The 25,112-nt window shown below is 40.0% G+C and overlaps 1 protein-coding gene across 1 annotated transcript in view; it reads left to right on the plus strand.

Annotated features, from left to right (window-relative positions):
- The window catches only part of LOC140016196 (uncharacterized), a 73,702-nt gene extending 52,118 nt beyond the window's left edge, over positions 1–21,584 (plus strand). The window contains exon 2 of the mRNA XM_072069649.1: positions 21,545–21,584. Within this exon, the coding sequence (XP_071925750.1) occupies positions 21,545–21,584 (40 nt within the window). The remainder of the gene's footprint in view (positions 1–21,544) is intronic.
- The last annotated feature ends 3,528 nt before the right edge of the window (positions 21,585–25,112 follow it).

A 25,112-nucleotide genomic window follows, 5' to 3' on the forward strand; every position in this document is an offset into this window, starting at 1 on the left:
ACTGGCCGGATTGTGAAGGGTTTTCGAAAAATTTTGGATTGCTCACTGCCTTGTATCCGGCCGGTAATCCGGCCAGATTCTGGCCGGATTCTGACGTGGTCTGCACTATTCATCTTCGGCGCAAATTTTCATTTTTTTTTATTTTGACTATTTTGACTTGTTTGCATGCTATGGTATGTTCCGGAACATTATAGATCGACGTAAACTGTACCGTAGTCCTGGCGAGAGCTGGGCAGGCAGTCCGCTAACCCCTTTGGTTCGCCTTAGGGGAAAGTGGGGCTGTTACAAGTGGTATCAGAGCCACGTCGCGTGGTCTCTGCGCGAAGTGAGACTGGGCCAAGTGGTGTTGTGGTCCTAATTTCATGAATATGTTTAAGTGCTCATTTGAGCATAAGCTATGAACCTTGAAGTGTTATAGGTCTTTAATCTTTCTCATGGTATTTAAGGACCCTAGATAAGTATGTCGGACAGGAATTTTGATTTGTAGATGGTTTACTCTTGGGACTGGCCAGCTCGAGATGTGAACTATCTTATTTCGGATTCTCGTGCCCGAGTACCCCAGAATTGAGGTGATGCAAGCTACTAGGTATTTGAACCCTGTGTTTTGGAAACAAGCCTAGTATTTTGGGAACGTGAACAGGCTTTGTCTGACTAAAATGAGCACAAGAGATCAATGGACATCTAGTTTGGATAGTAAGTGACGTGAGAGACCAGACGGGCTGGTACTGGGATGACTTTTCGACTGTATATTACTAAGTGCGGAAAAAGAAAAGAACTCAACAACCAACCCATACCGACCCTGCACCGTCAAGTGGAGAAGGGACTGGAATGAAGAACCTCGTTTCTTCTGACTCTGAAGACGGTGAAGGTACAGGCCATTGGTTACTTTAAATTTGAAGGAAAATTTCGAGGACGAAATTCTTTTAAGGGGGGGAGAGTGTGAGAACCCGTAAAACCCTAATTATTTTCCTAGGGTTTATTTCCCCTTAATTGCATGTTTTCTGCATTTTCTGGCTTAGAAATATTTTCTTAGTGGATTTTATGAGCAATTATAGTTTTAAGATGATTTTCCTAGCATTGGAGAATTTTTAGAAAATTAAGAGTAAATAGTGGATGTGGGACCCACTAGTGCGAAAAGTTTGGAAAAATTCGGCCAATAAGGTTAAGTTTCGGATACTGTTTAAAATTTATCGGGTGTTAAGAGATTAGTAGAGAGTGTGAAGTGATTGATGTGAGAGAGAAAAGAAAGATAGGAATGCATTTAAGGAGGTAACAAGTGTCACCTTCTCATTTGATGCCTTTTAAGAATTCCTATTCACAATTTTGACTTTTTTGACCAAAGGTTAAATATCTCAAAAAATTGCACAAAATTCACCATTTTTGCACCCTTGATGGCCGGCTCTCTCTCTCTAAAAGAAGAAGACAATTTCCTAACTTTCAAGCTTCCATAAGCTTCAATCTTCCATGAACAAAGGCTTAGACTAGATTCTACTCCATAAAACCTTATCTTCTAGTGATAGTAAGTTGTTTGGTGAACTTTGTTTGAAGCTCTAAGGTGGCCAACATCTTCCTCTCTCTTGGTTCTTGGTAAGTGAAGCTTGAAACACCCTACTACCTCTAATAATGCTTATTTTGTGCTTAATGGGGGCATGAGTGAAGGAATATGTGATTTACCCCTTGATTTGGCTTGTTTTGGTGAAGTTTTTAATTTATTGGGAATTTTTCTGGTTTAATTGGATTATGATGGTGTGATTGTTTGTGATGATGGGCAATGGACTATAATGGCTCTAGTGGATGTGAAATGTGGTTAAATGCAATCAATTTTGCATTTGGTGTGAAAATGGAAAGTTAGGGTTCTTAATTCTCCAATTCTGTCCGGTTTTTGATCATAGGGTTAGAGGCCGAATTTGACTTTGTTCAAAACATGAAAGTTGTAGGTATTTATGTGATGGAGATGCCTGTAAAATTTCAGGTCATTTGGATCAATGTAGAATGAGTTATGACGAAATTACTGTAGCTGTTCTGCTTTGGACAGAATGCGAAAACTGCGATAGTAATTGGCCATTTTGACTGGAATTGGTTTGGATTTTGGAGTTGGTGTCTTCTGATGAAATGTAGCTGGATGTCTTAGCTAACTTATGCCTTTGGAATTTCGGCATTTGGACTTGTATGGACTGAGATATACCGATTACAGTTTTCTGTGTTTTGCAAACCTGTTTTGGTGATTCTGGTTTAGTGTTTGGCATTTTTGACCTAGTTGGGTCAGGAACTGGATTGAGTGACCTTCTACATTGTTGTAGCCCTGTCCCATAGCTTCGAAACGGTGGGTCTTACACCCCCATCCGATAAATGTAGTGAGAGTTGTGCCATTACCGCATTATGACGTCAAAACCGGTTTTCTTATCAAGGCCTAAGTTAAAGCCCTTTTCCTAATTTCTGGTTTCCTATGATGCTTATATATGTTTGCAAGACCCTATTGGGGTTGTGATTGGCATTGTTTTGTGACTCGCTATCGAGTCTCATTGCATTTGTTTACGTGTTCTAGGGCGTGACGGTGGTTCACGACATTCTCCTGACGGAAGTGCATGAAATAGCACTTAATTGATTGGTGAGTGTACTACTCACTTGTGTGCTATTATATGGCTTTGATATTTGAACTTGAGATGTTGTATGTTAAAGGATTGATGTGAGAGTGTACTTTATCACTCTCACTTATTGTTTCACATGTTATTGAAAAGTCATTGGAAAGTTATATGAACTGTTATATGAAATGAAATACATGACTTGGTATCGATTGGACAAGTATCCAACGACTACAAATGTTATCATTGAGCTCAACCCCATTGGTAGTTGATTGAATCGAGCCGACAAGGGTTTGGTCGTGACAATTAATGAGCCTTGGGTAAAGTTATAAGGAATCTTGTAGTATGAGAGACTCTTGATTCCGGTATACTCGAGTAATACCACAGTGCAAGTGTTTGGAGTGCGGGCCCGGTAGGGGGATGTTTGGTGGAAGGAATGGGAGAGAAGAGGAGTCTACGGTTGGTTACTCTTCAACATTGACGGAGGGTCAATGAGGTTGGATCAAGAATGGAAGCGTGGAAATGGGCTCTTGAGAGCCGTCCGTATCCTTTTATCGATGTGTTTCATTCCTTAATTGTGTACTTGAAATGAAAGGTTATGCTCTATGCTTTTAGTTGCTTCTGTGGTAGTAACTCACTGGGCTTTAGCTCATCCCGTTCCATTTGTTTTCCTTACAGGAATTGGAAACGGTTATGTCAAGTTGAGCTCATGTATATGTATTTTGATTAGCTCCTTGAGGGTGAAAACCCTAAGTGTTTTGATTCACCAATGTTTGGTGTGTAAATGGCTACTTGTTTATGTATGAACTAAATAGCTATTTTGGTATGCCGTTTTGGCTTGACGATGTCGGATTTCCATATGTATATGTTAAATTGATGTTTGGATGAACTTCGGAACGCTTCGGCCTTCAAATGGCAGAAGAAAAATTTTTGGCGGAAAGGCTCTGGCCTGAATCCGGCCGGGAATCCGGCCAGAAACTGGCCGGATTGTGAAGGGTTTTCGAAAAATTTTGGATTGCTCACTGCCTTGTATCCGGCCGAGAATCCGGCCGGTAATCCGGCCAGATTCTGGCCGGATTCTGACGTGGTCTGCACTATTCATCTTCGGCGCAAATTTTCATTTTTTTTTATTTTGACTATTTTGACTTGTTTGCATGCTATGGTATGTTCCGGAACATTATAGATCGACGTAAACTGTACCGTAGTCCTGGCGAGAGCTGGGCAGGCAGTCCGCTAACCCCTTTGGTTCGCCTTAGGGGAAAGTGGGGCTGTTACAAGTGGTATCAGAGCCACGTCGCGTGGTCTCTGCGCGAAGTGAGACTGGGCCAAGTGGTGTTGTGGTCCTAATTTCATGAATATGTTTAAGTGCTCATTTGAGCATAAGCTATGAACCTTGAAGTGTTATAGGTCTTTAATCTTTCTCATGGTATTTAAGGACCCTAGATAAGTATGTCGGACAGGAATTTTGATTTGTAGATGGTTTACTCTTGGGACTGGCCAGCTCGAGATGTGAACTATCTTATTTCGGATTCTCGTGCCCGAGTACCCCAGAATTGAGGTGATGCAAGCTACTAGGTATTTGAACCCTGTGTTTTGGAAACAAGCCTAGTATTTTGGGAACGTGAACAGGCTTTGTCTGACTAAAATGAGCACAAGAGATCAATGGACATCTAGTTTGGATAGTAAGTGACGTGAGAGACCAGACGGGCTGGTACTGGGATGACTTTTCGACTGTATATTACTAAGTGCGGAAAAAGAAAAGAACTCAACAACCAACCCATACCGACCCTGCACCGTCAAGTGGAGAAGGGACTGGAATGAAGAACCTCGTTTCTTCTGACTCTGAAGACGGAGAAGGTACAGGCCATTGGTTACTTTAAATTTGAAGGAAAATTTCGAGGACGAAATTCTTTTAAGGGGGGGAGAGTGTGAGAACCCGTAAAACCCTAATTATTTTCCTAGGGTTTATTTCCCCTTAATTGCATGTTTTCTGCATTTTCTGGCTTAGAAATATTTTCTTAGTGGATTTTATGAGCAATTATAGTTTTAAGATGATTTTCCTAGCATTGGAGAATTTTTAGAAAATTAAGAGTAAATAGTGGATGTGGGACCCACTAGTGCGAAAAGTTTGGAAAAATTCGGCCAATAAGGTTAAGTTTCGGATACTGTTTAAAATTTATCGGGTGTTAAGAGATTAGTAGAGAGTGTGAAGTGATTGATGTGAGAGAGAAAAGAAAGATAGGAATGCATTTAAGGAGGTAACAAGTGTCACCTTCTCATTTGATGCCTTTTAAGAATTCCTATTCACAATTTTGACTTTTTTGACCAAAGGTTAAATATCTCAAAAAATTGCACAAAATTCACCATTTTTGCACCCTTGATGGCCGGCTCTCTCTCTCTAAAAGAAGAAGACAATTTCCTAACTTTCAAGCTTCCATAAGCTTCAATCTTCCATGAACAAAGGCTTAGACTAGATTCTACTCCATAAAACCTTATCTTCTAGTGATAGTAAGTTGTTTGGTGAACTTTGTTTGAAGCTCTAAGGTGGCCAACATCTTCCTCTCTCTTGGTTCTTGGTAAGTGAAGCTTGAAACACCCTACTACCTCTAATAATGCTTATTTTGTGCTTAATGGGGGCATGAGTGAAGGAATATGTGATTTACCCCTTGATTTGGCTTGTTTTGGTGAAGTTTTTAATTTATTGGGAATTTTTCTGGTTTAATTGGATTATGATGGTGTGATTGTTTGTGATGATGGGCAATGGACTATAATGGCTCTAGTGGATGTGAAATGTGGTTAAATGCAATCAATTTTGCATTTGGTGTGAAAATGGAAAGTTAGGGTTCTTAATTCTCCAATTCTGTCCGGTTTTTGATCATAGGGTTAGAGGCCGAATTTGACTTTGTTCAAAACATGAAAGTTGTAGGTATTTATGTGATGGAGATGCCTGTAAAATTTCAGGTCATTTGGATCAATGTAGAATGAGTTATGACGAAATTACTGTAGCTGTTCTGCTTTGGACAGAATGCGAAAACTGCGATAGTAATTGGCCATTTTGACTGGAATTGGTTTGGATTTTGGAGTTGGTGTCTTCTGATGAAATGTAGCTGGATGTCTTAGCTAACTTATGCCTTTGGAATTTCGGCATTTGGACTTGTATGGACTGAGATATACCGATTACAGTTTTCTGTGTTTTGCAAACCTGTTTTGGTGATTCTGGTTTAGTGTTTGGCATTTTTGACCTAGTTGGGTCAGGAACTGGATTGAGTGACCTTCTACATTGTTGTAGCCCTGTCCCATAGCTTCGAAACGGTGGGTCTTACACCCCCATCCGATAAATGTAGTGAGAGTTGTGCCATTACCGCATTATGACGTCAAAACCGGTTTTCTTATCAAGGCCTAAGTTAAAGCCCTTTTCCTAATTTCTGGTTTCCTATGATGCTTATATATGTTTGCAAGACCCTATTGGGGTTGTGATTGGCATTGTTTTGTGACTCGCTATCGAGTCTCATTGCATTTGTTTACGTGTTCTAGGGCGTGACGGTGGTTCACGACATTCTCCTGACGGAAGTGCATGAAATAGCACTTAATTGATTGGTGAGTGTACTACTCACTTGTGTGCTATTATATGGCTTTGATATTTGAACTTGAGATGTTGTATGTTAAAGGATTGATGTGAGAGTGTACTTTATCACTCTCACTTATTGTTTCACATGTTATTGAAAAGTCATTGGAAAGTTATATGAACTGTTATATGAAATGAAATACATGACTTGGTATCGATTGGACAAGTATCCAACGACTACAAATGTTATCATTGAGCTCAACCCCATTGGTAGTTGATTGAATCGAGCCGACAAGGGTTTGGTCGTGACAATTAATGAGCCTTGGGTAAAGTTATAAGGAATCTTGTAGTATGAGAGACTCTTGATTCCGGTATACTCGAGTAATACCACAGTGCAAGTGTTTGGAGTGCGGGCCCGGTAGGGGGATGTTTGGTGGAAGGAATGGGAGAGAAGAGGAGTCTACGGTTGGTTACTCTTCAACATTGACGGAGGGTCAATGAGGTTGGATCAAGAATGGAAGCGTGGAAATGGGCTCTTGAGAGCCGTCCGTATCCTTTTATCGATGTGTTTCATTCCTTAATTGTGTACTTGAAATGAAAGGTTATGCTCTATGCTTTTAGTTGCTTCTGTGGTAGTAACTCACTGGGCTTTAGCTCATCCCGTTCCATTTGTTTTCCTTACAGGAATTGGAAACGGTTATGTCAAGTTGAGCTCATGTATATGTATTTTGATTAGCTCCTTGAGGGTGAAAACCCTAAGTGTTTTGATTCACCAATGTTTGGTGTGTAAATGGCTACTTGTTTATGTATGAACTAAATAGCTATTTTGGTATGCCGTTTTGGCTTGACGATGTCGGATTTCCATATGTATATGTTAAATTGATGTTTGGATGAACTTCGGAACGCTTCGGCCTTCAAATGGCAGAAGAAAAATTTTTGGCGGAAAGGCTCTGGCCTGAATCCGGCCGGGAATCCGGCCAGAAACTGGCCGGATTGTGAAGGGTTTTCGAAAAATTTTGGATTGCTCACTGCCTTGTATCCGGCCGAGAATCCGGCCGGTAATCCGGCCAGATTCTGGCCGGATTCTGACGTGGTCTGCACTATTCATCTTCGGCGCAAATTTTCATTTTTTTTTATTTTGACTATTTTGACTTGTTTGCATGCTATGGTATGTTCCGGAACATTATAGATCGACGTAAACTGTACCGTAGTCCTGGCGAGAGCTGGGCAGGCAGTCCGCTAACCCCTTTGGTTCGCCTTAGGGGAAAGTGGGGCTGTTACAAGTGGTATCAGAGCCACGTCGCGTGGTCTCTGCGCGAAGTGAGACTGGGCCAAGTGGTGTTGTGGTCCTAATTTCATGAATATGTTTAAGTGCTCATTTGAGCATAAGCTATGAACCTTGAAGTGTTATAGGTCTTTAATCTTTCTCATGGTATTTAAGGACCCTAGATAAGTATGTCGGACAGGAATTTTGATTTGTAGATGGTTTACTCTTGGGACTGGCCAGCTCGAGATGTGAACTATCTTATTTCGGATTCTCGTGCCCGAGTACCCCAGAATTGAGGTGATGCAAGCTACTAGGTATTTGAACCCTGTGTTTTGGAAACAAGCCTAGTATTTTGGGAACGTGAACAGGCTTTGTCTGACTAAAATGAGCACAAGAGATCAATGGACATCTAGTTTGGATAGTAAGTGACGTGAGAGACCAGACGGGCTGGTACTGGGATGACTTTTCGACTGTATATTACTAAGTGCGGAAAAAGAAAAGAACTCAACAACCAACCCATACCGACCCTGCACCGTCAAGTGGAGAAGGGACTGGAATGAAGAACCTCGTTTCTTCTGACTCTGAAGACGGAGAAGGTACAGGCCATTGGTTACTTTAAATTTGAAGGAAAATTTCGAGGACGAAATTCTTTTAAGGGGGGGAGAGTGTGAGAACCCGTAAAACCCTAATTATTTTCCTAGGGTTTATTTCCCCTTAATTGCATGTTTTCTGCATTTTCTGGCTTAGAAATATTTTCTTAGTGGATTTTATGAGCAATTATAGTTTTAAGATGATTTTCCTAGCATTGGAGAATTTTTAGAAAATTAAGAGTAAATAGTGGATGTGGGACCCACTAGTGCGAAAAGTTTGGAAAAATTCGGCCAATAAGGTTAAGTTTCGGATACTGTTTAAAATTTATCGGGTGTTAAGAGATTAGTAGAGAGTGTGAAGTGATTGATGTGAGAGAGAAAAGAAAGATAGGAATGCATTTAAGGAGGTAACAAGTGTCACCTTCTCATTTGATGCCTTTTAAGAATTCCTATTCACAATTTTGACTTTTTTGACCAAAGGTTAAATATCTCAAAAAATTGCACAAAATTCACCATTTTTGCACCCTTGATGGCCGGCTCTCTCTCTCTAAAAGAAGAAGACAATTTCCTAACTTTCAAGCTTCCATAAGCTTCAATCTTCCATGAACAAAGGCTTAGACTAGATTCTACTCCATAAAACCTTATCTTCTAGTGATAGTAAGTTGTTTGGTGAACTTTGTTTGAAGCTCTAAGGTGGCCAACATCTTCCTCTCTCTTGGTTCTTGGTAAGTGAAGCTTGAAACACCCTACTACCTCTAATAATGCTTATTTTGTGCTTAATGGGGGCATGAGTGAAGGAATATGTGATTTACCCCTTGATTTGGCTTGTTTTGGTGAAGTTTTTAATTTATTGGGAATTTTTCTGGTTTAATTGGATTATGATGGTGTGATTGTTTGTGATGATGGGCAATGGACTATAATGGCTCTAGTGGATGTGAAATGTGGTTAAATGCAATCAATTTTGCATTTGGTGTGAAAATGGAAAGTTAGGGTTCTTAATTCTCCAATTCTGTCCGGTTTTTGATCATAGGGTTAGAGGCCGAATTTGACTTTGTTCAAAACATGAAAGTTGTAGGTATTTATGTGATGGAGATGCCTGTAAAATTTCAGGTCATTTGGATCAATGTAGAATGAGTTATGACGAAATTACTGTAGCTGTTCTGCTTTGGACAGAATGCGAAAACTGCGATAGTAATTGGCCATTTTGACTGGAATTGGTTTGGATTTTGGAGTTGGTGTCTTCTGATGAAATGTAGCTGGATGTCTTAGCTAACTTATGCCTTTGGAATTTCGGCATTTGGACTTGTATGGACTGAGATATACCGATTACAGTTTTCTGTGTTTTGCAAACCTGTTTTGGTGATTCTGGTTTAGTGTTTGGCATTTTTGACCTAGTTGGGTCAGGAACTGGATTGAGTGACCTTCTACATTGTTGTAGCCCTGTCCCATAGCTTCGAAACGGTGGGTCTTACACCCCCATCCGATAAATGTAGTGAGAGTTGTGCCATTACCGCATTATGACGTCAAAACCGGTTTTCTTATCAAGGCCTAAGTTAAAGCCCTTTTCCTAATTTCTGGTTTCCTATGATGCTTATATATGTTTGCAAGACCCTATTGGGGTTGTGATTGGCATTGTTTTGTGACTCGCTATCGAGTCTCATTGCATTTGTTTACGTGTTCTAGGGCGTGACGGTGGTTCACGACATTCTCCTGACGGAAGTGCATGAAATAGCACTTAATTGATTGGTGAGTGTACTACTCACTTGTGTGCTATTATATGGCTTTGATATTTGAACTTGAGATGTTGTATGTTAAAGGATTGATGTGAGAGTGTACTTTATCACTCTCACTTATTGTTTCACATGTTATTGAAAAGTCATTGGAAAGTTATATGAACTGTTATATGAAATGAAATACATGACTTGGTATCGATTGGACAAGTATCCAACGACTACAAATGTTATCATTGAGCTCAACCCCATTGGTAGTTGATTGAATCGAGCCGACAAGGGTTTGGTCGTGACAATTAATGAGCCTTGGGTAAAGTTATAAGGAATCTTGTAGTATGAGAGACTCTTGATTCCGGTATACTCGAGTAATACCACAGTGCAAGTGTTTGGAGTGCGGGCCCGGTAGGGGGATGTTTGGTGGAAGGAATGGGAGAGAAGAGGAGTCTACGGTTGGTTACTCTTCAACATTGACGGAGGGTCAATGAGGTTGGATCAAGAATGGAAGCGTGGAAATGGGCTCTTGAGAGCCGTCCGTATCCTTTTATCGATGTGTTTCATTCCTTAATTGTGTACTTGAAATGAAAGGTTATGCTCTATGCTTTTAGTTGCTTCTGTGGTAGTAACTCACTGGGCTTTAGCTCATCCCGTTCCATTTGTTTTCCTTACAGGAATTGGAAACGGTTATGTCAAGTTGAGCTCATGTATATGTATTTTGATTAGCTCCTTGAGGGTGAAAACCCTAAGTGTTTTGATTCACCAATGTTTGGTGTGTAAATGGCTACTTGTTTATGTATGAACTAAATAGCTATTTTGGTATGCCGTTTTGGCTTGACGATGTCGGATTTCCATATGTATATGTTAAATTGATGTTTGGATGAACTTCGGAACGCTTCGGCCTTCAAATGGCAGAAGAAAAATTTTTGGCGGAAAGGCTCTGGCCTGAATCCGGCCGGGAATCCGGCCAGAAACTGGACGGATTGTGAAGGGTTTTCGAAAAATTTTGGATTGCTCACTGCCTTGTATCCGGCCGAGAATCCGGCCGGTAATCCGGCCAGATTCTGGCCGGATTCTGACGTGGTCTGCACTATTCATCTTCGGCGCAAATTTTCATTTTTTTTTATTTTGACTATTTTGACTTGTTTGCATGCTATGGTATGTTCCGGAACATTATAGATCGACGTAAACTGTACCGTAGTCCTGGCGAGAGCTGGGCAGGCAGTCCGCTAACCCCTTTGGTTCGCCTTAGGGGAAAGTGGGGCTGTTACAAGTGGTATCAGAGCCACGTCGCGTGGTCTCTGCGCGAAGTGAGACTGGGCCAAGTGGTGTTGTGGTCCTAATTTCATGAATATGTTTAAGTGCTCATTTGAGCATAAGCTATGAACCTTGAAGTGTTATAGGTCTTTAATCTTTCTCATGGTATTTAAGGACCCTAGATAAGTATGTCGGACAGGAATTTTGATTTGTAGATGGTTTACTCTTGGGACTGGCCAGCTCGAGATGTGAACTATCTTATTTCGGATTCTCGTGCCCGAGTACCCCAGAATTGAGGTGATGCAAGCTACTAGGTATTTGAACCCTGTGTTTTGGAAACAAGCCTAGTATTTTGGGAACGTGAACAGGCTTTGTCTGACTAAAATGAGCACAAGAGATCAATGGACATCTAGTTTGGATAGTAAGTGACGTGAGAGACCAGACGGGCTGGTACTGGGATGACTTTTCGACTGTATATTACTAAGTGCGGAAAAAGAAAAGAACTCAACAACCAACCCATACCGACCCTGCACCGTCAAGTGGAGAAGGGACTGGAATGAAGAACCTCGTTTCTTCTGACTCTGAAGACGGAGAAGGTACAGGCCATTGGTTACTTTAAATTTGAAGGAAAATTTCGAGGACGAAATTCTTTTAAGGGGGGGAGAGTGTGAGAACCCGTAAAACCCTAATTATTTTCCTAGGGTTTATTTCCCCTTAATTGCATGTTTTCTGCATTTTCTGGCTTAGAAATATTTTCTTAGTGGATTTTATGAGCAATTATAGTTTTAAGATGATTTTCCTAGCATTGGAGAATTTTTAGAAAATTAAGAGTAAATAGTGGATGTGGGACCCACTAGTGCGAAAAGTTTGGAAAAATTCGGCCAATAAGGTTAAGTTTCGGATACTGTTTAAAATTTATCGGGTGTTAAGAGATTAGTAGAGAGTGTGAAGTGATTGATGTGAGAGAGAAAAGAAAGATAGGAATGCATTTAAGGAGGTAACAAGTGTCACCTTCTCATTTGATGCCTTTTAAGAATTCCTATTCACAATTTTGACTTTTTTGACCAAAGGTTAAATATCTCAAAAAATTGCACAAAATTCACCATTTTTGCACCCTTGATGGCCGGCTCTCTCTCTCTCAAAGAAGAAGACAATTTCCTAACTTTCAAGCTTCCATAAGCTTCAATCTTCCATGAACAAAGGCTTAGACTAGATTCTACTCCATAAAACCTTATCTTCTAGTGATAGTAAGTTGTTTGGTGAACTTTGTTTGAAGCTCTAAGGTGGCCAACATCTTCCTCTCTCTTGGTTCTTGGTAAGTGAAGCTTGAAACACCCTACTACCTCTAATAATGCTTATTTTGTGCTTAATGGGGGCATGAGTGAAGGAATATGTGATTTACCCCTTGATTTGGCTTGTTTTGGTGAAGTTTTTAATTTATTGGGAATTTTTCTGGTTTAATTGGATTATGATGGTGTGATTGTTTGTGATGATGGGCAATGGACTATAATGGCTCTAGTGGATGTGAAATGTGGTTAAATGCAATCAATTTTGCATTTGGTGTGAAAATGGAAAGTTAGGGTTCTTAATTCTCCAATTCTGTCCGGTTTTTGATCATAGGGTTAGAGGCCGAATTTGACTTTGTTCAAAACATGAAAGTTGTAGGTATTTATGTGATGGAGATGCCTGTAAAATTTCAGGTCATTTGGATCAATGTAGAATGAGTTATGACGAAATTACTGTAGCTGTTCTGCTTTGGACAGAATGCGAAAACTGCGATAGTAATTGGCCATTTTGACTGGAATTGGTTTGGATTTTGGAGTTGGTGTCTTCTGATGAAATGTAGCTGGATGTCTTAGCTAACTTATGCCTTTGGAATTTCGGCATTTGGACTTGTATGGACTGAGATATACCGATTACAGTTTTCTGTGTTTTGCAAACCTGTTTTGGTGATTCTGGTTTAGTGTTTGGCATTTTTGACCTAGTTGGGTCAGGAACTGGATTGAGTGACCTTCTACATTGTTGTAGCCCTGTCCCATAGCTTCGAAACGGTGGGTCTTACACCCCCATCCGATAAATGTAGTGAGAGTTGTGCCATTACCGCATTATGACGTCAAAACCGGTTTTCTTATCAAGGCCTAAGTTAAAGCCCTTTTCCTAATTTCTGGTTTCCTATGATGCTTATATATGTTTGCAAGACCCTATTGGGGTTGTGATTGGCATTGTTTTGTGACTCGCTATCGAGTCTCATTGCATTTGTTTACGTGTTCTAGGGCGTGACGGTGGTTCACGACATTCTCCTGACGGAAGTGCATGAAATAGCACTTAATTGATTGGTGAGTGTACTACTCACTTGTGTGCTATTATATGGCTTTGATATTTGAACTTGAGATGTTGTATGTTAAAGGATTGATGTGAGAGTGTACTTTATCACTCTCACTTATTGTTTCACATGTTATTGAAAAGTCATTGGAAAGTTATATGAACTGTTATATGAAATGAAATACATGACTTGGTATCGATTGGACAAGTATCCAACGACTACAAATGTTATCATTGAGCTCAACCCCATTGGTAGTTGATTGAATCGAGCCGACAAGGGTTTGGTCGTGACAATTAATGAGCCTTGGGTAAAGTTATAAGGAATCTTGTAGTATGAGAGACTCTTGATTCCGGTATACTCGAGTAATACCACAGTGCAAGTGTTTGGAGTGCGGGCCCGGTAGGGGGATGTTTGGTGGAAGGAATGGGAGAGAAGAGGAGTCTACGGTTGGTTACTCTTCAACATTGACGGAGGGTCAATGAGGTTGGATCAAGAATGGAAGCGTGGAAATGGGCTCTTGAGAGCCGTCCGTATCCTTTTATCGATGTGTTTCATTCCTTAATTGTGTACTTGAAATGAAAGGTTATGCTCTATGCTTTTAGTTGCTTCTGTGGTAGTAACTCACTGGGCTTTAGCTCATCCCGTTCCATTTGTTTTCCTTACAGGAATTGGAAACGGTTATGTCAAGTTGAGCTCATGTATATGTATTTTGATTAGCTCCTTGAGGGTGAAAACCCTAAGTGTTTTGATTCACCAATGTTTGGTGTGTAAATGGCTACTTGTTTATGTATGAACTAAATAGCTATTTTGGTATGCCGTTTTGGCTTGACGATGTCGGATTTCCATATGTATATGTTAAATTGATGTTTGGATGAACTTCGGAACGCTTCGGCCTTCAAATGGCAGAAGAAAAATTTTTGGCGGAAAGGCTCTGGCCTGAATCCGGCCGGGAATCCGGCCAGAAACTGGCCGGATTGTGAAGGGTTTTCGAAAAATTTTGGATTGCTCACTGCCTTGTATCCGGCCGAGAATCCGGCCGGTAATCCGGCTAGATTCTGGCCGGATTCTGACGTGGTCTGCACTATTCATCTTCGGCGCAAATTTTCATTTTTTTTTATTTTGACTATTTTGACTTGTTTGCATGCTATGGTATGTTCCGGAACATTATAGATCGACGTAAACTGTACCGTAGTCCTGGCGAGAGCTGGGCAGGCAGTCCGCTAACCCCTTTGGTTCGCCTTAGGGGAAAGTGGGGCTGTTACAAGTTACAAGTTTAGTTGGTGATTGGTAGTTAAAACTCTGATATATGGTGAACACATTTGTATGTTGAAATGCAAGAAAAGCTGCGGCTGAAGGTGCACAAAGCCAGATTTGCTTCTTTTATTATTGATGGATAATGAATTTCCTTCCTTTGTTGATGATCAAAACCAGATTTGCCATCTTAATCTTGCACCCAAAATTTCATGTTTTAAATTGGGTCAATAATTTCTGGGTTGATGAATTTGTTTGCATGATAAAAATGCGAAAGATTGCGGCTGGAAATTGCTGCTGCACTTTGTTTTTTTTAGCAGTCACCGAGCTATATTTTGCTTGTTTGAGCATGTTAAATGGTTTATGTCTTGGGATATACTAGTGGGTAACATGCGATATTTGCCTCATTATGTTTTGATTTGAGCTCATGGATGGTCTGTACAAAGAGTAAGCTACAAATTTGCAGCAGATTATAAGAAAGTTTTTTTTTTCATTTTTCTTCGCATGAGAGGCTGCCAGAATTTGTATTTGGAGTTGTTGGCCTATTGAGTTACGCTTGTCTTTGATTTAATGTTGAAGCTTGGATCGATTGGCTGAATTTTTAATTGTGCTAGGAGTGCATTTGAGCAACTCGGTAATGCAGCAATTCACCAAAACTGGTTTAGTTGTCTACCTTGCTAGTTTTCAGTTTTTGCAGCATGAAATAGGAAGAACAAGTCAAAGTTGCTGGATTTTGTTTTAGCATTTGAATATTCTTGTTTTCTGGATTTTTGCGTTCCGAAGAGGGGGAAGAATGTTTGATCTCCTTACAAGTTTTTTTTTGTTTGTTGGATTGTGTTTGCATGGTAGAATGGAAAGAAGCCACGGCTGGAAATGAAATTTGTTGCAGAGAAAGTTTCTTCTACGTGATTGCATGGCTTTTGCATGAAAATGACTTTCAAAAATCGCACTCCAACCCCTTGGCTTCCATCTAATGCTTCCATGGCCCAATTAATTGGAAACTTAATTAATTTTGTCCTCCTAACATGCCATTTCCTCTTTAATACATCTTGATTTGTTTTGGGTAGATACTTAAGGGATTGTAGAATGAATTTGAAGGGTCTAATAATTTCTTTTTCCTAGACTTGTAGTTAATTTGATTTTTTTTTGGATTCTTTGGCATTTGGTTGTTTAGCTACTAGTAAATTGCTCCTCGTTTACCTTTTTGTGAATTTTCTAGTTTGATTTGGTAAGTTTCACCTTAGATTCTTAATTTTATTTTATGTTTTTTTAGTTCCTTAGTGTTTATAATAGTAATAAATTGGCCCTTTAGACCTCTTTAATTTTTTTCCAATTGGGTTTTTGTTTGTCTTAATTGGTTAAGTACGAGTAGTTTACTTTCCTTGGAATGCTTCGAGTGATTCAATTTGACGGTTGTTTCCATTTTCTTTTAATTTTTCTCAATTAAAGTGGTACCTTGACCTTTTTATTGTTTTGAAGCCATTTTTCTTTCATTTGGTCACCATTCAAAGGGGGCGGTATATTTTCTTTCATCCCTTTTTGTATCTCTTCTATATGATCCAACGTGTTACGTGGAAATTACATGACTATTTGCTTTCATTGCCTTTCTTTAGTTCTTTCATTTCATTTACTTTTGCTTTTATTTAAGTTCTTCTTTATGGGGTATGTGTACACCTCTTGGCTTGTAATAGATAGGGCTTGGAGGAGCATTCAATGAAGACCTATCGAAGACGTGTGCCTAGCTAGCAAATGTAATAGTTAGGGCTTTAATTGCCTATGTGTTATGTGTTACTTGCTTTAATTAGGTTCTTGCATCTAGTTGAGCATGCTAAGTGTTATGTGCTATGTGTTTATAAGTGTTTGGCATGTCTACTCGCTTTCCATGGTCATGAATGAATGTGATGGACGAATGTACGTTTCCACTAGTCCAACGCTAGTCGGAATTCATAGAATGGGCTAGTCCAACGCTAGACCCTTAGGGATTTCCCCTCGTTAGTACATGTTTGCATGTTCATTACATGTCATGCATTCTTTTAGTTTTATCATTTTGCATGCCCCTCGACCCCCTTTTCCCTCCATTTTAGGATTTTTGCATTTCATGCTAGTTATAGGGTTCATTTGCTTGAGAGTCCCCTTAAATATGGGATATAGACGAGTGTGGCTTTTTCTAAGCCTTAGCACGCTTGTATTCCCTCTATAAAAGGGTAAATTGAGTCACGATTTAGGTCTCCCCGTACCCAATATGCATGCGTTCCCTAGGCTCATGCATTCTAAATCCACTCTATCATTACACTTTCACTTTTCATTCCATTTGCACACATACACCTTTTATCCCTTCACTTGCACACGAACACTTTTGTTCCATTTTGCACACGTGCACCTTTATGTTTCTTCACTTGCACACGAACACTTTTATCATCACTTGCACACATGCACTTCATATTATTATTTCACATACCGTACCTTGCCCACTCACGTGCACATTTTCCTTTACATATTTATTGTTTTTTTATTACTTTTTCAAAACTCATGTCCTCACATTGCATACATGCATTCCATTCATTTGCATCCCACTCGCATTATTCGTGACTTCTTCAAAGGATCGTCATTGGGCTTCACAATTAATGTGATTGGCACCACTCAACCTTTGAAGAGAAATTTCCCCCAATACCCCTAGGTCTAGGGTTTGCATTCATGTAGTACATCCAAATGTAATAAATTCTTTGATTAAAACAAGAAAATCTTTGATTAAATCAAGCAACTAGCCTTGGCTAGGTCGAAGGGGTGCCTTGGATTTTATCCTTGCCTTCCCCTTCGTCAAATGTGACTCCCGAACCTTTTTCGTTGGTTTACGTGGACTAGGAGTCGTTTAAAAGGGGTTTCTTACTACTTTTTCCTATTTTTCTTTAAAAATTCATTTTTAGGTGACTTGGTACACCTTAACTCATTACCAAGTGGCGACTCCGATTTTTTATTTCAAAAAACCCTTTTTAAACTATAATTTTGGGTCAAATCGTCGCATTCTCAAACCCCCATTTAGACCCATTTTTCTTTTAAATCACAATTCATTTTCCAAATCACAAATTGAATAAAAAAATACATTTTTAAACCATTTATTTATTTTATCAAAAAATGGGGCGCGACAAAAAGCACTTAGTCCTTTACACACGTTCACAAGATCGAGACCATAACACCATTTGGCTCCAAGCTCACTCAACGTAGAGACCACACAAAGCAGTTCTGATACCATCTGTGATAGCCCAACCACCCCCTACGGCGAACCAGAGGGTTCGGCGGACCGCCTGCCCAACTCTCGCCAGGACTACTAAGCCGAACACATGAGGTCCAAATCATTCTGAAGGATAGTGCCACAATCAAACGCTTCAACGAAACAAAGAACGAAGAAAGAAAACAAAAATTAAAATGAAAAGCTGTGGCCACGTCACAATCCGGCCAAAACTTGGCCGGGTATCCGACCGGATTCCGTGAACAGTTTTCCCGTCAAATTTTTTCTCTCCTCGTTCAAACTTCACGCTCGTCCGAAATCCCCAATGGATACCAGAAGTGTTCACCACAGCCAAATAGAGGTACTATCTCAAACAAGTACACTTAATTTACATGGTTAAACACTTTAAGATATATACAATTAAAGGTTCAAAAGTTTAACTAGCAATACAAGTCGGAATATTCACAAGTGATCAAAGTACAATTAGGGTTTTCCTGTATAGAGGAGCATAATCAAAAGGGATGTCTATCACTAGCTCTACTCTTTTCCTCAAAATCATGGTTTCCAACACGTTGAACCTTGTAAGGAAAACAAAGGTAACGGGAAGGGGTGTGTTTACGCTCAATGAGGTACCAAAAATACAAGCAATCAAGAATCATGGAGATTTGCTTTTAATCAATCAAATATACACGCCCAATAAGGAAATGAATAAACATCTCAATTAGAAAGGATACAGGTGGCTCTCAAGCGCCAAATTCCTATTGCAGTACTTGATCCAAACTCGTTGACCTTCCGTCAACATTTATTAAAACAAATATGTCCGTAGACCCCTCTTACACCAAATTCCGTTCACCAAACATACCCCTTGTCGGGCCCGAATTCCAAACATGAACAAGAATGGCAATACTTGAATATACCGGGAATCCAGAGTCTCCAATACCCAAAGATTCTCCAGGAACAGTCCCCATGATTTGTCAATTTTTCTCAACCAAGCCGTTGCTGGCTTGATTCCATTGACTCCCCATGGGGTTGAGCTCAGGTTTAATAGGAAGGTCATGGGATACACATCCAGTAACAAGTTCAAGCGTATAACAGGCACAAGTAACAGGTTCAAGCATATATAGTAACTCGACAAGTAAGCAAGAGAGACGAGTGTGATAAAGTACATTCTCGTCTCGTTTAGAATTAAGCAGGTGTTACAGTCATTCAAGTCATACATTGTAGGTACAAGTAAAACAGTTAAGCAATAAGTCATGCGACTGGTACACTCACCAGTTCAAACAAGGATAACTTCAAAAGTTTCCTTCCAAAGAATGCCTTTGATGACCGGTACGTCCTAGAACAACCAAGGAAAACCATTGAGACTTGAGTACGAGTCGTATGCCTATAGTACGCAACGAGGTGCTAAAGGTAACAAGATAACAAGGTAAGCAGGCAACAAGTGAAATCATGACACGAGTGATTTTAAGGCTTTAAGACTTAGAGGTAACAAGATACAAATTTGCCTTTCAAATCAGAATTTTCGCAGCCATGACACAAGTGAAATCATGAAGTTGTTCACCTCCTAATCGAATAGTTTACACTCAAATTAAAGTACAAAGGTTTAACCAAACATCTTAAGCAAGTTTATCACCAAATCGACCCAAACTTGAAGGAATGAAGTAGCCCTAAAATTTTGGACAGCATGCCCTTTGTATTTCGCTATTTAAATGGCTTCATTATTTTCCTCAACTTAGTCCAAATTCAAACATAAGCAATCTCAACACAATAGCCATTCAACTAAGCTCAATTTCATCCAAATGCAAGGCAAGTCTAGGAATGCAACCGGAAACCAAGTTTTAAGGACAAAAGCTAAATAGCAGGTTTGACGTCTATTGGCGTTTCAGTCACAACTGAAGCTACGTTTATCGGATTGGTGTACACTTTATACCATTTCGAAGCTAAGACAAAGGGTTACAACTTTCATGAAGACAAGTCAACCCAGTTCATAGTTGATCCAGATCGAATTTGCAGATTACAGAACCAGAATTTCATTGTCAGTCTGGTTATCAGCACTGGATTTAAATGGCAATAACTCAAACTAAAAAATTCCCATTGAGGCGTTTTCAGATGCGTTGGAAAACTGAAACATCGGGATAAAACTTTTGTGTTTCGGCCAAATGCTGATTTGATACGAATCAAAGTGAAAAACGAAGCAAACATGTGAAATCTCAAAACTGCCCGTGGAAAAGAACATTTGGCAGTCAGTGGTATTTCAGTCATTTCACATGCTACAGTACTCCGATTGAATAGAAATTTTACAGGAAGCTATATGACATCATTTTCTACAACTTTCTTGTTTTGACCTAAGCCTGATTGAGCCTCTAACTTGGACGAATGAAGCTGGTCAGAAGTAGGGCAGTTTACTCTTAAAGCTGGAAATTTGATGAATTCAAGGTTTACATTCTCATTCATGTCTTGAACCACCATCCCAACTCCCTATCCAAGCTTATAAACATCATATGCTATCTAAACAACAAGAAATATAACTGAACAACTCAAACCCTAACTCAAAAATCAACCATAACCATCAAAACTACTTAAATAACCATCATTAGCCAAGAGTATAAGTTGCTATACAAACTTAAACAAGATTAAGGGAAAGAAAAAGGAAAAACAGCCTTAATACCTTGCCAAAGATGTTTGCAAGAGAAACCTCAACCTTTCCTTCCAAACCTTTAGCACACCAAGCTTCCCAAGTTCCCAAATAAGAGGTTAATCGGTTTAGATTTTCAGTTTTCACTCAACTAAGCTAGAAATCAAGATTGCATGAAGTGGTTTTTCACTCTTGTTTTTCTCCCTCAAGTCTCGGCCACAATGAATGAAATGAGGCAGAAATGGAGCTCCAAGAAAAGATAAGAAGCTAAGACTTGAGTTGGTCAAAGATGGTTGGATGACTTCCAAGTGTCACCACAAGATTTCGTCTTCAATTTTTCTTCTTTTTCCTTTCCTTTTAGTCAAAAATTTCGGCTCTCTCTCTCTAGGGTAATTAGGTCAGATAGTTTTACACTAATGAGAATGAAATTAAGTTAATAAAGTGGTGGTCAAGTGGTGTGTTTACTCAGTAACAAACGGTACCCGTCGGTTCACAACATTTTTCCTTAACTCGCACGTACTAGGGTTTTTACTTACCATTTACTAACTTATTATTATTACTTCTAATCACATATTTTTTTCTTATCTAAAACTCACTCTTAACCACCAAATTTAGTACACACTCCGTACCGAATAATCACACTACTGAAGGACGTAAAAAACCCTAGTTTACACGAACGATGAAAGTAAAGGAAAAACACTTAATTCTATTCTTTATTCCAACCACTGGGGAGGTAAATGAGTAGTAAAGCTATTATAAAGTAATTTAATCAAAATAAAAGGGTATTTTAAGAAAATATGAGCGAATTTTTCAGTCGTCACACTCTTTCCTCTTACACAAAAATCCGAGGTGTCACATACTCCCCTCCTTAAAAGAATTTCGTTATCGATATTTTCTTAGCAACAGAATCTATCAGACGAGTCAGGGATCGTACCTTCTTCATTCTCAGACGGGTTAGGGACCTAATGTTGCTTTAGGGAATACACTCGAGCCGGCACCTTCCTTCCAATCCCTTCCACTTTCGACTGTCCAGGGTTGGTCTTGGTTGACTGTCGGTTCTCACTCCCTTCTCTAGGTAGGACTGGGCAATTAGCGATCTGTTGATCTGCAATCCTACAACGTAGGCATTTCCTCGCTTTCTTCCAGCAAATGTCCTCGGTGTGATTCGGTTTCCCACAATACCCGCACGGACCACGGGAAGCAGAGGCCGAACATCCCTATGGGGCACCTCTTGACATCCCCGGTAGTCGTACTCCTCCAGTACCCCTTCCAAGCTTAAGAGGTGTGCTCTTATCCCCTTTCCCTAAGCTATTTTCAGGAATAGTGCTTTTCTTTGCTTGAAAATTTCTAACTTGTAATCTCGCATTTTCAACTCGCAGGACTTTCTCCACAGCATTGCCAAATGTGTTAATCTGGGCTACCTCTAGGTCCTTTTGAATCTCTACATTCAGCCCCTGAACAAACCACCTTATTCGCCTCTGCTCAGTCACAATAAGTTCGGGAGCGAATTTAGATAATCTAGTGAAGTGGCTCTCATATTCCGCTACAGTTTGAGCTCCCTGACAAAGTTGAATAAACTCATCCTCCTTTTTCTTCTGAATTAGAGGCGGAAAATACTTAGCATTGAATTCCCTCATGAAATTTACCCATGTCCACGGTGTTTACTCTCTCTCCCACTTCATTCTGATCACATTCCACCAAGAACGGGATGCTCCCTCCAACTGGAAGACAGCAAATGTCACCTGTCTCTCCTCCATATAGTGCAAAGCAGCGAAAATGTCAATCATCTTCTCCAACCACTTCTCGGCCACGTCTGGGTCTGGTCCTCTAATGAATTTCGGTGGGGAGAACTTCTGAAATCGTTCGAGGGCTCTATCCTCACCTTTTACATGATTACCAGGGTTTTCCGGCTGATTAATAGGATTTTGGCCCTGATATTCTGCTACGTGATCCAAAAGGTCGGTCATGCATTGGATAGCGGCAGCTACCTGAACGTTAGGATCCACTCCCGGTTCAGGATTGGGCTCGGGCATTGGTTCCCGATTTCCTCCTTCATTTGAGGGTTCGCGCCCCCGGTCCGGTCCACTACGAGTACCCTCCATTTGGTTTTAACCAATCTAGGGTCGAAGCGCGAATATAATATTAAAACAAATGTATGCAGGTACAAGTGACAAAAGTAGACACAACTCAAAAACAAATAGACAGATAACAAAATTTTATCAAGCAAATCACACAGCAGCAGTCAGTCAGATACAAGAAAAACGGAATCCCATAAAAGTATCGAGGTCAACAAAAGAACTATATACAAACAAGACCAAAAGTACAAAAGAAACTAACTGACAGCTTTCCCCCTGACTACCCCTCACATGGACCCAAAACATGACTCAAAGGAGCTTTAACCAAGTTCCCAACTGGGCTAACGCACTCTCCCTCATGGTTAGAACTTAGTGCGTCTCCCCTCTAGGGCTCCATCCGTACTCTACAAGAATAACATAGTTCATATCTTAGACAGGATTAATCATATTTAATGACACCCTAACACATCACACGAAGTTCCATAGAATCACATTTCCAGTTTGCCCAAGTCATTTCAAACCTAGGCTCTCATCTCTTTCGTATTCGGGTACAAGAATCCAAAATAAGATAATTCACAACTCGAGCTAGCCAGCCCCAAGAGTAAATCATCTACATTTATCATTCCTACCGAACATACATCTATTGTCTCCAAGTACCACGATAAAATTTTAAAACCTATAACATTTCATAGCTTATGCTCAAAAGTACTTAGTCCTTTACACACGTTCACAAGATCGAAACCATAACACCATTTGGCCCCAACCTCACTCCGCGCAGAGACCACACAAAGCAGTTCTGATACCATCTGTGATAGCCCAACCACTCCCTAAGGCGAACCAGAGGGTTCGGCGAACCGCCTGCCCAACTCTCGCCAGGACTACTAAGCCGAACACATGAACACATGAGGTCCAAATCATTCTGAAGGATAGTACCGCGATCAAACGCTTCAACGAAACAAAGAATGAAGAAAAAAATGAAAATTAAAATGAAAAGCTGTGGCCACGTCACAATCCGGCCAAAACTTGGCCGGGTATCCGACCGGATTCCGTGAACAGTTTTCCCGCCAAAATTTTTTCTCTCCTCGTTCAAACTTCACGCTCGTCCGAAATTCCCAACGGATACCAGATGTGTTCACCAAAGCCAAATAGAGGTACTATCTCAAACAAGTACACTTAATTTACATGGTTAAACACTTTAAGATATATATAATGAAAGGTTCAAAAGTTTAACTAGCAATACAAGTCGGAATATTCACAAGTGATCAAAGTACAATTAGGGTTTTCTTGTATAGAGGAGCATAATCAAAAGGCATGTCTATCACTAGCTCTACCCTTTTCCTCAAAATCATGGTTTCCAACACGTTGAACCTTGTAAGGAAACAAAGGTAACGGGAAGGGGTGAGTTTACGCTTGATGAGGTACCAAAAATACAAGCAATCAAGAATCATGGAGATTTGCTTTTAATCAATCAAATATACATGCCCAATAAGGAAATGAATAAACATCTCAATTAGAAAGGATACAGGTGGCTCTCAAGCGCCAAATTCCCATTGCAGTACTTGATCCAAACTCGTTGACCTTCCGTCAACATTTATTGAAACAAATATGTCCGTAGACCCCTCTTACACCAAATCCCGTTCACCAAACATACCCCTTGCTGGGCCCGAATTCCAAACATGAACAAGAATGGCAATACTCGAATATACCGGGAATCCAGAGTCTCCAATACCCAAAGATTCTCCAGGAACAGTCCCCATGATTTGTCAATTTTCCTCGACCAAGCCCTTGCTGGCTTGATTCCATTGACTCCCCATGGGGTTGAGTTCATGTTTAATAGGAAGGTCGTTGGATACACATCCAATAACAAGTTCAAGCGTATAACAGGCACAAGTAACAGGTTCAAGCATATATAGTAACTCGACAAGTAAGCAAGTCGTCTCGTCTAGAATTAAGCAGGTGTTACAGTCATTCAAGTCATACATTGCAGGTACAAGTAAAACAGTTAAGCAACAAGTCATGCGAGTGGTACACTCACCGGTTCAAACAAGGATAACTTCAAAAGTTTCCTTCCAAAGGATGCCTTTGATCACCTGTACGTCCTAGAACAACCAAGAAAAACCATTGAAACTTGAGTACGAGTCGTATGCCTAAAGTACGTAACGGGGTACTAAAGGTAACAAGATAACAAGGTAAGCAGGCAACAAGTGAAATCATGACATGAGTGATTTTAAGGCTTTAATACTTAGAGGTAACAAGATACAAATTTGCCTTTCAAACCAGAATTTTCGCAGCCATGGCACAAGTGAAATCAAGAAGTTGTTCACCTCCTAATCGAATAATTTTCACTCAAATTCAAGTACAAAGGTTTAACCAAACATCTTAAGCAAGTTTATCACCAAATTGACCCAAACTTGAAGGAATCAAGTAGCCCTAAAATTTTGCATAGCATGCCCTTTGTATTTCGCTATTTTCCGGCCATTTATGACTTCATTATTTTCCTCAACTCAGTCCAAATTCATACATAAGCAATCTCAACGCAATAGCCATTCAACTAAACTCAATTTCATCCAAATGCAAGGCAAGTCTAGGAATGCAACCGGAAACCAAGTTTTAAGGA

The sequence above is a fragment of the Coffea arabica genome, chromosome 1e, assembly GCF_036785885.1.
Source record: "Coffea arabica cultivar ET-39 chromosome 1e, Coffea Arabica ET-39 HiFi, whole genome shotgun sequence".
Taxonomy (NCBI): domain Eukaryota; kingdom Viridiplantae; phylum Streptophyta; class Magnoliopsida; order Gentianales; family Rubiaceae; genus Coffea; species Coffea arabica.